We start from the raw sequence: 13177 nt of genomic DNA, 5'->3' as shown, positions 1-13177 counted from the left end.
GGTGTTTGCCTGGGATTTCCAAAAATGTGCAAACAATGAGTCTTAAACTGAATAGAAATTACAAACAGTTAGAAAATATTCATAAGGAATGAAGACTCAGCAGTTAATGACCCAGTGAATGGATGTGGAGAGTAAGTGATGCAAATACCTGCTTGCTCTCAGGTTTGTCAGTTAACCTGCTACTGATCCACATCAGCAGTGGATGTTTTAGTTCAACTGAAATGACTTTGTGCAATGTTTAAACTGTAAATAAACGCAGTAGATACGATAATAGAACCTATTCACTCCAGATATTTTGACTTGTACATGCAGTAAAAGCACAGGTGTAAATTACAATGACTCCATTTCATTTTCATTTCACAGAAATCTGCAACTACATCACCCAGATGCAGAGCCGTGATCATTAATGACACTAACGCCTTCTGTGCTTTTCCTGTGCACTTGTCCAGTTGCTTTGTACAATAGATAATGTTTAATGAACACATGGGCAAAGATTCAATAATGTAATTTAAAGTCAATATTGGAAATACTGGAAATAATATATTATTTAGGGTTTTAAGGAGAGGATCAATGGGAAGACTGAACAACACTCCGAAGCATAAGGAGGCGGTAATGCTCGTAAATGCTGGTTGCCGAGGAAGAAGACGAGTTTTTGTATTGGAGTGATTGTTTTGTTCTTGATAGACGATCTTTGGTTTAACGTGACCTCGGAAACACTACGTGTTGTTGTGCTATAACAACATGAACGCCGTTGTCTCATTTATATTAAAATAAATAGATTTTGCGAGCTCTGTCATTCGGTTAAACAAGAAGGAGAGACTGTTTAATATGACAGTAACAGTCGACAGTCGTTCAAATGTGCATAACTACGACTTTTGGTCCTAAATCAGAAGAGTCGCGCAGCTGCTAGCTAACTGGCTAACGTTAAACGGTAAGTGAAGAGTTTTTTCTCTTTTTTAAAGTCAGTTTGTCTTTAATGGGCAATAATCAATCATTAATCATTAATCACACCCTGACATGACCTTTGAAGAAACTACGGACGTGCAGAAAGTTGCTAGTTAGCTCCTAAACGGCGTGTTTCTAATGTTAGCGTAAACTGCAAGGAGCCACCGAGGTGAAGACAGTTTGACGGTGGATACTGGACGGCTTCCAGGTCGTGTAAAAGTTTGACTCCAAATTTGTTACGACTTTTAGCACTATAGCAGGCTCACGAGACACACTTCTTACAATATAATTATGACCCTTCTGTGTTTTTATATGATTTTATAAAAAAATAAATATTAAAAGTTTCTGCTCAATAGCATCCAGGTCACGTGATTTAGTGGCTCCAAATAACAATAATGTGTTGTAATTGTGTGTGCAGGTACGTTTTGACGGGCCCTTCTCCAGGTGTTTTGTTGTGCTTGCATTGCCAATGGATGTCAGCATAGCCGTGTCACTGATTCGAGGACAGATGGGCGCTGTGGTGGAGCGGGCAGTGAATGGAGCCGTGGAGACGGTTCTGGCTGAGATGCTCAAAGTGGTTGGAGTCAAGTTTGAGGAGCTGAAAGCCCAGGTGGTGCTGATGAAGAGGGACATTGCAACACTGCAGAAAGAGAAAGCTCTAAAAGAGAAGGAGAATGACAACATTCGAGCCAAGCTGCGCTACACTGAACTGAAGCTGAAGTACTACAGGCAGGGAGTGGAGGAAGAGCTGCAGCAGAGAGCTTCTGCTGGCACTCTAGTCCGCATCCACCCATCCACCTTTCTCCAAACACACAGAGGTGGGGCAGGTGTTTCCTCACCTGACACCTCACCATCATGTTTGACTCAGACCAGAACCACTGAGGGAACGCTGACAAGGCCCAGTCAAGGTAATAACCTTCAAAATGAGTGACTTCTCATTGACCTCACTTAAGTGGGTCTTACTCTTTCTTGTTTTTTTTACTCCCAGAATGCATCTCTCCTCAGAGCACAAACAGGCGTACAATTAGAGTACGCTGTCATTCAGATGTGGGAGTTGCCAGCACCGACTCGTCTGGCCTGCTGCCGTCTGTCTCACTCTCTATGAACAAAACTGCAGAATCTCTGGATAGCAGCACAGGTACAGAGCTGAGGGGCTGTTTCAGGAGCAGGATGATTCAACATGTCTGTCTGCTTTTGTTTTCTACCTTTCTGCTGCCCTCAACCCATCAGCTTTGAAAGGTCTAGTAGAAGCTTAAGGTAGCACCAAGGTAAAAATCCATCCAAAACATGTATGTTGCTATTGCAAAGGAAAAGTTGTTTCCCCTTTTATTAGCTTTAACACCTAAAATTTACTGCCTTATCAGGCTTCATTTAATGCTAACTGGTTTGTATATAAATATAAAACTTATTGCAATTATTATTTAGGCAGCTTTATCTATTTATGATACATTTCTTAAAAAATACAATTATTATTTTTTTGAAATTCACAAATACTGAGTTGGCCTAAAAAAAATAAAAAAAACTGTGCGTGTGTGTGTGTGTGTGTGTGTGTTCTGTCCCACAGAGCATGAAACAGCTGAAAGCAAGGAGGACGGTGATCAGGAGGATGACTGTGAGTGGACCATCACGCTGCAGCCACACACAGACAATATGGACACTATTATGGCCCCTCTTCCGGTCCAGGCTCTGAACCTGGTTCCAGGACAGCAGCCAGCACCTGCCTCACTGTCCCTAGATGGTTCCACCCAGGTTGATAGCTCCATGCTGCCCTCGTCTGCTCCACAAGTGACAGCACACACATATACTGTACATGCTGTAAGTGCTTTTAATTGAATCTTTTTAAAAATAAAAGTAACGTCTCTTTATATTATATTATTTGTAGCTGAAGAAATCAATAAAATAAATTCAGAGACGTGTTATAAAATAAATAAAAATAAACTAGGTTGGAAACCGTAAACTGCAGTGTGCTTTTTAACAACCTGTTTGACCTAAATGAGGAATTTTGTTAAACATTATTTTATTTTACTCGACATTATTGAAGGTAATGAACATTGTTTCCTAGTTAGACTATTTGGTTCTGAAAAATACAACAGAATAAGTTAAATTTAAATATACAAATCTTAAACGCTAGAGGTTATGACATCATATAAGAGAAAAAGAAAAAGTGCTTTTAATGATGCATCTGTGTTCACAATTTGAGTTGAAACCACAGTTAAGGAAAAGACAGAAAAATGAACAGGCATTGTATTCACAATCCATTTATAGTCAGAAAAATGCCAAACATATACTGTCCAGAAGCAGAGATTCTAAATGTTGACACGGACAGTAAAGTATAGAGCTGGTGGTTGAAGCTGTTTCCTGATGATGTATTTCCTGGGTAAGCGATTTCACTTCCTGTTGTTAGCGTGTTGTGTTGTGTGTTTCTGTACAGCTCGTTTACAGATTAGATCCAGTCTAGACTCTCTAGAGTCTCTGTACAACTTATAACCTGTTATATATTCCTGTACTAGTGAAGTGCTGTCTTTTTTTCCAGTACTTCTTGGCTATTTCCAGACTTAGCGCTCTTTAGCCTACCAGTTAGCTCAGCTAGCTGCTAGCATAACATAGCCTTTCTCTGTGTCTCCTGCTCGATGCTCCTCATGTTTAGTTTTTCCTCTGCCCCCTTTAGTCACGATGAGACCTGTAAGAAGTGTAGGGTTCTGGTAGCTTTGGATGACTAGTAACGTTCTACTTTAGTTTGTGCTCTTTCTCTTTCCTCTCTCTCTCTCTGTACCTTCTACAAGTATTCCTGGTCCTGGAGCTGTATATTGCTGATGTGCAGTTACTGGCCCCACCAACCTTGCAGTGTTTATTTTTGTTTTTCTTTTCTCTCTCCTCTATCCACTCCCCCCAACCGGAGGCAGGTGACCGCCCAACCTGAGCCTGGTTCTGATGGAGGTTTCTTCCATTAAAGGACGTTTTTCCTCTTCAGTGTCACGAAGTCTTTGTTCATAATAATAATAATAATAATACATTTTATTTCATGGCGCCTTTCAAACTCTCAAGGTCACCTTACAGAGAGAAAAAGGAAGCATACAGCATAAAATACATAGAGTGCATTAAAACAACAATAAAATCAACAATGCATAAACAGAGGGCCAGAATGTAAAGGCAAAAGTGCGGAGCATCCAGGAAGTGGGCGATGTACAGCAAAAGCAAATTGAAATACAGAAACCCAGATGACAGAACAACAAATATGAAACAATATGAGACAATATGAAATAGGCGGAGGGTGGTAGAACATCACGGGCTGCTTTGAGAAGTTAAGACAGTTAGGTGGAAAACGTAAGGGATTTGTTCTTTTTTTTGTAAAGTGCCTTGAGACGATTGTATTGTGATTTGGCACCATACAAATTAAATGAATGAAGATACCGAGCAGGCTACTAGAGGACTGACATCTGATCGTCACATTTTTAGGAATAAAATAGTGCAGGTATTTCACTTTGATTTCACATCACAGTCCTAAAGTCCTGGTTGTCTCTTGTTGTAATGCAGGTGAAGCAGGAGGCACAGGAGGAGGAAGAGGAAGGAGAAGAAGTGATCTGTATCAAGGAGGAGCCAGAAGAAGAGCAGAACAGGCAGCTGCAGCAGCACCATCTTCCAGAGTCAGAGGTAAGTTTTAATGTCAAATCTAAGAATGCTAAGCCACCTCTTAAGTGCTTGTGCAGACATTTATGTGCAAGTTGTGTAGAAAACGTCACAATTTAAAAGAAGGTCTTGACAGTCTCTGCACACTTTCAGAAAGGCAGTGTGCTGATTCTTGTTTGGGTTTTTTGTAAAGCTCAGCAGCAGTGTTTGTTTCTTTATTCAGCAGGTATTTTGCACAGCACTCAGTAGTTAAACAGGGACACAATGCTTTGCAGCCACAGGACAGAATGATTTCAGACTTAGGAGAGAAATGTATTCTGGAAAACTAAACTAACTTAATGAAAACATCTGTACAACTCAAGATGACTCAATTGACTCAATTTCACACTGTTCAGAACAATCTATGGAAAAAGATTAATTCCTCCATCTGTTCCTCCAGCCTCAAAGATCAGTGACAGAGTGGTCCGGACCTCCAGTAAGCCAGATAAATCATACTGCAGCCAACAGCTCTGCTGGATCAAGCACCAGTGAGTAGATCTGAGAGTGTGGGCAGAAATTTCACTCAGGAAGAGCAGGAGCTGACTGACTGACAACTTCTTTTTTTTTTTTTTTTAAATCTGCACTTATGTTTTTACAAAAGCTGTAACAGTGCCTACTTTTCCATGTGTGTGCTCTCAGATCCAATGTCTCAAACAGCAGCCTCCAGGCCACTGATTGCAGCCTTGGCACCCGACATCCCATCTCGTCAAGTGGTCCGGCCCTGGACCAAAGACCTTAGCCTTTATGAAGAATACAAACTGCGCAGGAATGAGCTTCGCCGCCGAAGCCTCAGCAGACGCAGAGAGCTGGAGAAAACTTTGCCTCAGCCGCTGCTGGCAGATCTGGTTAGTCAGTTATTCTACACAATCTAAGAATAATCTATATTTTTCATGAGAATTGAACACATTTGCTTTGGCCAATATTTAATATAAAATATGATGATGATGTGTTGAAGGTGCGAGAGCGTCGAGAGAAGACCAGGCTGAGGGTTGCCAGATGGAGGGCAAAAAGGAAACTGCAGGCCTGTCTAAGCCAAGCTCAGGTCAGTAATGTCTTTGCCTTTCTTTTTATCACAGACAGGAGCAGGCCTACATGATGCAGAGTAAGATAACTGCTGTGTCTCTGACACAAGAACGTTTCCTGTTCATGAAGCCTTTACTGTAGGAAACAGTTTTTTTTTTTTTTTAAACTGAAGCATTCAGGTTGGATATCTTTAAAAAGTTTGTTTTTCAGGTTTTGTGTTGTGGCTGATTTTGAATGAAGCGTTTAGTGATTCAGTTTAGTTCATTGTGAGTGAGAGATGTTAATATGGACTCACGTCACCTTCCTTCCCACTAAAATAAATAAATTATTATCATGCTCTTTCTTAGGCTGCAGGTGGCGCTGCAGATGCTTCTCAAACTGGCTTTCCCATCAGCAGGCAGCATCAGGACGTCCGAGTGACTTCTGGTAAGATGAGACTTGCTTCTGCTTTTTAAGATGTTGTCAACCGTTTTGTCTGTTCTAGTTGTCACACGTTTTGTAGTCTGGTTGTAAAGCAGAGGACTCCAGTTGTACAGAACCTTCCAACTTTAACCCAACAGGAAGATGCATGAGGCATGCATTCTCACAAACAGTGAGAAAATGTAAATTTCCTGCTAATGTTGACAAATAAAATTCTTAGCTGTGTGTTTTACTCCATAAGAGAAGACCAAACCTTATTTTTTCCTTGATAAAATAGCATCAAATTTAAAGGACAGATTACATCTTAAATGTTTGAGTCAAGTAGGTTTTCCCTACGTCTTTTTTTCTCTCTTAACTAAAATATAAACAGCCTCTCCTTAGATTAAAGTCAGATTTTATAAAACATTACATTAATTGAATAGCAGAACTAATTGAACTAAATCACACAGCTTAAAAAAGTAGAAGACTTTATTCCCTACTTCTGTGAATTAATTTCCAGGACAGAATGAAAGACCTGTTTGACAATATTAATTATATTTTGTCTGACACTAATTTGTAAGTTGTTTTTGTAAAGAAGTTATGTTCACATGAAAAACTTTTAGCAAAAAACAAATTGAATCCAGACAGTTTTTCTCGGGAATGTGATGCTAACAGACAGTGCCACTTAGCATCTTCCAAGTTTTTTAACCAGTAACTTGTCATCCTGTGCTTCAGCTTCCACCTCCAGTATTCAGCAGAGACCTCAGTCCAGTGGCTTCATCCACAACAAGAAGTCAGTAGCAAACATCTCAGCCACTCTCCCCTTCATAACCTCCACCTCCTCTTCTTCTGTGCTCTTAAGAGGCTCCAGCATGGCTGCACATCCACACACTGTGACATCATCAACACCACCATCATCCTATCCCCAGGTCAGCCTATCACAGCACAGTATTTCTTTGCCAGACACAGATGTCTTACATTAAAATGTTTGAAAGAGTGAAACAAACCAAACAAAAACAAAAAGTACCGTATTTTCTGGACTATAAGTCATACTTTTTTTTTTTTTTTTGCTCCTCTGGCTTGTCCTACCACTTACACAGTGAAGCGACTTATATGTGTATATTTACAGTAATTTGTCAAATGGTCACTAGTGTTAGATGGCACTCTTGACTTAAATGAAGATTATACTGCCAAAAAAGTAAAAAGGCTTATGTTCACGCTAAACCCCAAGTCCTGTATAACACAAGGGAAAATGCCAAGCAGGAGCTGTACTGCAGATATCAAAGTGCAGGTAATAAATTTCATAATGCACTTGTGCTTGTTGTTATGCTTGGCCTTAGTTCTTCATAATCCCAATTTGACTCTTAGTTAATATAATTAGAATTGCAATTTATACGCTGAAGTGACTTATATATGTTTTTTTTCCTGTGCAACAAGACTCTTTTTGCTAAAAGTGACTTATACGCTGGAAAATACGGTATTACATTTTTCAACAACAAATAGAAACTAAATGAAACTAACCTTTAACAACCTGCAGAATCATATACTTTAGCTCCTGTCCAAAAATAGTTGTTGTTCAGAAGCTTATTTATTTAGTATCAGTAGCCAACTATCTATAAAATGTCCATGAGAGAGATATCACTGTTATCCAACATTTTAGTTGCTCCTTTCACACTAAACCCAGACAATGAAGAACATTTTAGTGGACCAAGCATGTAGCAACACTAACCTTCTGAGGAGACTGTCTGTATTATTGCAGAGCAGAATAACATTAAGGTACACAGAGCCTTTTCCACTAACCTTGCTGCTAATCATGGCAGATAAATAAAATAAGGTAACAGCTGTAGGCTTAGAATGCTTAGAAGAAAAATGTAAAAAATTGTGACAAAAGTAAGACTAAAACCTCAGACTGTTAGTTTTTCACACAATTAAAGTAGAGACCATGTCTAAAATTTAGTTCACTTTATTAATGAGTAGATGACAAGAATTCAATCCATCTTCATCATAAGCACCTTATCCCTACTGTACATATAGCAAAGACAAGGTGCTGATTTTCTTTAATAATGTATGTTTCCATCCATGCATATTCAGTTTGTACAACCAGAGAGGAAAGGCCATATTTGGGGAAAAAAAAAAAAAAAAAATCTCCATAATTATTCTTGGCCAAAATGGAAATGTTAGTGTACTGATAAATGCAAAATATGATAATGCAGAAGGAATAAATGAAACATGTGAAGCTTCTGCCCTACTGCACAAAAGCAACAGCAGACAAAAACGGCAGGTTTTAGTCGTAATATTCCCGTAACAGCAGTGGATGGAAAGATGCATTATTTCACAATTTGCTTTACCAGTTTTTGCTTTACCTGAAAGCAGGATCACAATTTGTGACACTGAAATGTAGATTTGAAAGGTTGAAGATAAATGCTGAATGTGTAAATTACAGCTTTTCAAACTAAAAATGTGCTTAAAACATTTGAAGAAAATAAAGCTAATGTTTTTGGTATTTAAATCCTGTTTTCAGTGTTAAAGATTTAGCTTAAAGAGTTTTGAAATATCCCAAAGACTCAGGCCAAGTTGAATGTTTTGAAGGAGTGACTGAAAGCAAGTGTCAGACCTTTAATGACACTGAAATTCACTAAAAATAAAAACGTTTCAGTCAAATCGTGTTTTCAAACATTATTTTAGTACTATAATTTACACAATGAGAATTTATCTTTAACTGGTTTTAGTGTCACAAGTTGTGATCTTGATTTCTGTGAAATATTAAATGACTCAAAAACTGTGCTCGGAAACAATTGGAAACTCCAATTGTGTAAGCTTGTGTATTTAGGTTTGTGGCTGGAACCTGTACAGGTTTTCAAATTCACTTTGAAGACTACAGACTTTTTTTTTTTTTTTCACAGGCTATGAGGCAAAAACAAAGTGTCTTTCTGTGGCTAACTGATGTTTTTAACATGTTGACTACAAAGTCGGTGTCTCTGAGTAAAGCACCAGTAGAGAATCATGGGGCAGGCTTTAGCTCAGGAAGTAGAGTAGGTTGTCTTCTGACTCTGGGGTTGGCGGTTCGATTCCTGGTTGCCTTCGAGGTTGAGGTGTCCCAGTGGAAGTTGTTAGTGGGTTAAAAGTTAAGCTAATGCAAAGTATGTGTGGACAAATGATGTACAAGACCAGCTACAGCTCTGTAAAAGTGCAGATGTGTTTACTACAGGGTCACATTTGGAGCAAAGCGTTTTAATGACCTTTTTCTTACCAAGACCTGGTCATTCTTAACTATTTTACTTCACTTTCCTACACACTCTTTACAGAATTTCCATTGTTTTTTATGTTCATGTTTCATGTCCACCCACATCACAGGGACTGGAGAGGCAGGGGATTGAACCACTGACTTTTCAGTTAGGAGACAACCTGCTCTACCTCCTGAGCCAAAGTCTCACCTGTGATTCCTTAGTTTTGCTTTGCTCACAGAAATTGTCAACATTAGTTTTTTGCCTCACGGTTTGTGAAAAGACGTCTGTATTCCTGGAACGGGATTTGCACAGTGAAGACCTAAATGGACAAGGTTATAGAAGAAAACAACTCACTGATAAACATATTTTACCCTCATTTTACAACAGTTATACATCAACTATCAAAACAAAAATTGTAATCAATCCAGTTGTTCAAACAATAACATTTAAATTTATATGAACTAATTCTCCTGCGGACAGGAAACACAAAGTATTTTGACTGTATCTGTCCCAAAACATTCAAAAGTAACTTCATTGTATTTCTCTAGTGTGTGTTCAAAGTGAAATTTATGTTGGACCTAATTGAAATGTATTATTACAGGAACAATTTATCATTATATCATTTCAAATGTATCAGACTCTTTAACTGTTGGACAGAAATTTGGGTGAATCTAATTAGTGCAGTTTGTTGTGAAATTGTAATGTGAACAAAATGCACACCTCCATTTTTCAAGGCTGGTAAAAAAAAAAGATTTTTCTTTGGCAGAGACTGACAGGCCTGATACCTTGTGTAGTTATAATAAATGCAGCTAAAATAAGCACTGTGTCGAACTCTTCCTTAACAGATAAGGTGTATACGAAAGATAATCTACTGACCACACTGCAGTACATTAAGAAGATAAATTTCAGTGATCGCTAACATTCATATGGCAACTGGTAAATGACAAGACCAAAACCTAATGTGCTATTGAGATTTAACTTTCTGTTATTGTTTTTTTTAAAGCTGGCACTGTAGTTTTCAGTAATTACTATTTAAAGAAGAGGACGACGCTGCAAAGGATTACTTATCCGTTGACTATCTTTTGAGAGATGGCTCCTGGTAGGGTGTAGAAGAGCAGTGCGAGGAACAGCATTGTGATGAGCACGACCAGGGCGATGATGATGTACTTCTTGTAATTGCGCCACACCAGGTGGAAGAAACATTTGAATGGGTTGACAAACCATGAGAAGGACGTGTCTGGTCGACTGTGAAGGGAGAGTGAGAGAAGGAAGGATGTTTTAAAAGCTTAATTAAAGGATTAGATTGTTGTGGGCAATTCTGATTTACAAAAATATGTGATTCTTGTTTACTAATATAAAAACTGAACAGAAAATGTTACTAATTTTTGTTCTGTCAGTGTTCTGTGATAGACACTAGCTGGTAGCAGTAAAGTGCAGCACCTAACACCACTATAAACCACAAACTCATGCTCTGATGTTTTGGTTTTTGGCTTGTCCAGAAGAGCTTTTAAGTCATATTTTTGGACACTATGTTTCCTAAGCCACAGTACACAATTAAGGGGACACACTTTGGCTGCTCTTACTTTGGCTTTGGCAGAGGCTCTGGCTCCTTGCGGGCTCGGCCAACAGGGTTTTTCTCTGCCTCCTCAGCGGTCAAAAGGTGGAACTCTGCCTCCGCTTTCCCCTGATGGATTCAGAAATACATGTCAATCAAATCTTCTCCACCTGTCTGTCAGTTTTGTCTGTGTGTGTGGCTTGGTTTGTGTTAATGTGTTGGCCTGTGTATGCACCGTCAGCTCTCCGCCTTTGGTGAAGGGCCACCAGCCTCGTGCTCTCTTCTGCTGGAAGATGGAGATTTTCTCCGTCCCGTCTGTCAGCATGTCCACCTTGCACGATTTGGCCGACTTTGCCCCCCGAGGGAAACCATGGAGGTCTAGCTCCACCACACCTGCATGTGCGCACGCACACACACACACACACACACACACACACAGTCAAATATACAAACAGAGAAACACAAATACACAGATGGAGAGACAGTAACACACACACAAACCTAGGAAATCATCAGAGGAGAGTGTCTCGAAGTCCCAGACCTGCAGAATGAGGATGGCAGGAAGCTTCTGTTCTGTTTTGTCCAGAGAGAAAATACTATCTCTCTTCTGCACTACTACTGTCTGTGAAAGAGAAGATTATGAACAGGTGACTTTTATTTCCCTCTTATTATCCATCAGTGAATTTTTTTTTCCAGAGAAACTAGGGGATTGGGCCCTGTGCCTACATCAGTGCTGCAGAGTTTGAACCTGTGTCTGTCAGTACCTTCTCAGCAGGCAGGTAGCTGAAGGGGAAGACGAAGCGCCAGTTGAAGTTTCCTTCTCCAGTTAGAGAGTTGTAGTGGACATCAGTCTCCTGTCGGTCGTCCTCCAAACCTTTCATCCAGCTGCAGGGAGAGAGAGAAGCTGTGTTAATAAATAGAGATATTTGACACCTGAACACACAAACCTATCTGTAATAAGTATATCTTTCATAAATGTAGTTAAATTCAGTCTTTTTTAAGAAATATACATAATAAACTGCATTTCACCACTGAAAAATAAATGGCAGCCTTCGCTGGTAAAGAAACTAATAAAATGACTATACTGTTTCTAAATACGTAATATATTTTAGCAACTTTGTGACAGAATTTCTCTTTTCACATTGGTCAATATACACATGATATATAGCTACATAGATATACAGTGTAGAGAAGACAATACTGTGTATAAAAGCAATTGTTTCCAATGTAACCTCATTCTAATTAGCAAAGACTTTCAGAAAACATTTGTACTTAGAACAAACTGGGAGCTTGTTTTTACCCCTTGACGTAGATGTCACTGGACTGTTGACCGGTCAGGAAATTAGTGTCCTCCAGAATCACATCCTCCGTGTTCCAGATGATGATGCGCAGTTCATACCTGAACACACATATTTCAGAAAGAAATATTGTTAAGAGATTATTAAGACTCCAAAGACTGGTCAGCAGGTGCTGATTTCAAGTACTGAGGTACAGACAGTTCTCACCCTTTTGGTTTTCGTGGAGAAATGTCCACTGGAGGCCCTGGATGAGGCAGATCCATAGGAAACATGTCGACCCACATCTGGACCTGACCCTACAAACAAACAAACACACAGATACACACACACACATACACACACAAACACAGAATAATCAGTAACTGTCTCTTGTCACAAAACCTGCTAAAAATAAGTATACTGTGATACAGTGAGATGTACACAGCAACAGTTTGATTGTTATTCAGAAATGTTGGCTTTGTTATTTACAATATTGTAATATATAAAAACATCTAATCAGTCATACATGGTGCAGTCTTAAATGTTTTGCTAACTACATTTTGTGTTTGGTACTAAATGTTTTGTTGGTGTGTTTGGTTGGTTTGTTGGCTTCTTCCTACGATCCAATCAGAGGAATGTGTGTTTTTTCAGAGAACATTAAAAATACCTGGTCCATGCCGGGCCGATCCTTGTTGTACAGAGTTCTGGTCTCTATGTGTTCTGGTACCAGTCTGCATCCCACTCCAGGTATCTCTGACCAGCGGTGCAGGATCTTCAGAGACAAGTGCTCATAAGACTCCACCGGCTCATCTGTGCACACATCGTAACCATTAATGTCACCACAAGGTTGATTAATCTAATGATTGCTGTTGTCATTTAGTCTCAGGGTCCAATACTGTCTTACAGAACTTTAAATATATATGACAGGATCTTTTTCAGTACATCTATATATTCTGGGCATAAAGCAATAAGTCCTTAGAATATTATAGACATCACTGTAAACAGAGATCCTTACCCACTGTTACATATAACATTAGAGAGCAAAGGAAAATTGAACCGAAGGAAAATAACAGCCCAAAAACAAA

The 13177-nt window shown here is 39.2% G+C and overlaps 2 protein-coding genes across 3 annotated transcripts in view; one reads left to right on the top strand and one right to left on the bottom strand.

Moving 5' to 3' along the window:
• The first annotated feature begins 710 nt into the window (after positions 1-710).
• Positions 711-10311, top strand: LOC113123057 (uncharacterized). 2 transcript variants are annotated; one of them, XM_026294817.1, is made up of 11 exons: positions 711-931; positions 1364-1853; positions 1934-2083; positions 2510-2760; positions 4480-4596; positions 5012-5099; positions 5251-5456; positions 5567-5653; positions 5982-6060; positions 6769-6962; positions 10264-10311. In XM_026294817.1, exons 2-11 carry the CDS (start codon positions 1415-1417, stop codon positions 10273-10275), a joined length of 1623 nt encoding a protein of 540 aa, XP_026150602.1. In that variant the 5' UTR covers positions 711-931; positions 1364-1414; the 3' UTR covers positions 10276-10311. The 2 variants fall into 2 exon arrangements, with proteins under 2 accessions (XP_026150602.1, XP_026150601.1); XM_026294816.1 differs by lacking the exon at positions 10264-10311 and having other exon boundaries at positions 6769-7134.
• The window catches only part of fer1l6 (fer-1 like family member 6), a 19898-nt gene continuing 15637 nt past the window's right edge, over positions 8917-13177 (bottom strand). The window contains 8 exon segments of the mRNA XM_026294819.2: positions 8917-10505; positions 10844-10944; positions 11051-11208; positions 11317-11437; positions 11580-11700; positions 12116-12214; positions 12321-12409; positions 12760-12902. Of these exon segments, the coding sequence (XP_026150604.1) occupies positions 10325-10505; positions 10844-10944; positions 11051-11208; positions 11317-11437; positions 11580-11700; positions 12116-12214; positions 12321-12409; positions 12760-12902 (1013 nt within the window). The 3' untranslated portion in view covers positions 8917-10324.

This window comes from Mastacembelus armatus, chromosome 21 (assembly GCF_900324485.2).
Source record: "Mastacembelus armatus chromosome 21, fMasArm1.2, whole genome shotgun sequence".
In the NCBI taxonomy this organism is placed as follows: Eukaryota; Metazoa; Chordata; class Actinopteri; order Synbranchiformes; family Mastacembelidae; genus Mastacembelus; species Mastacembelus armatus.
Note: the sequence above shows the minus strand (reverse complement) of the source record. Positions and strands in the feature narration are given on the sequence as shown.

Excerpts from the sequence above, each read along its gene's own strand:
- LOC113123057 (XM_026294816.1), top strand. The coding sequence starts at position 1,415 with ATGGATGTCAGCATAGCCGTGTCACTGATTCGAGGACAGATGGGCGCT. Across the intron at positions 1,854-1,933 it reads GCTGACAAGGCCCAGTCAAG|AATGCATCTCTCCTCAGAGC; the intron begins GTAATAACCTTC and ends TTTTACTCCCAG. Across the intron at positions 6,061-6,768 it reads GGACGTCCGAGTGACTTCTG|CTTCCACCTCCAGTATTCAG; the intron begins GTAAGATGAGAC and ends CCTGTGCTTCAG.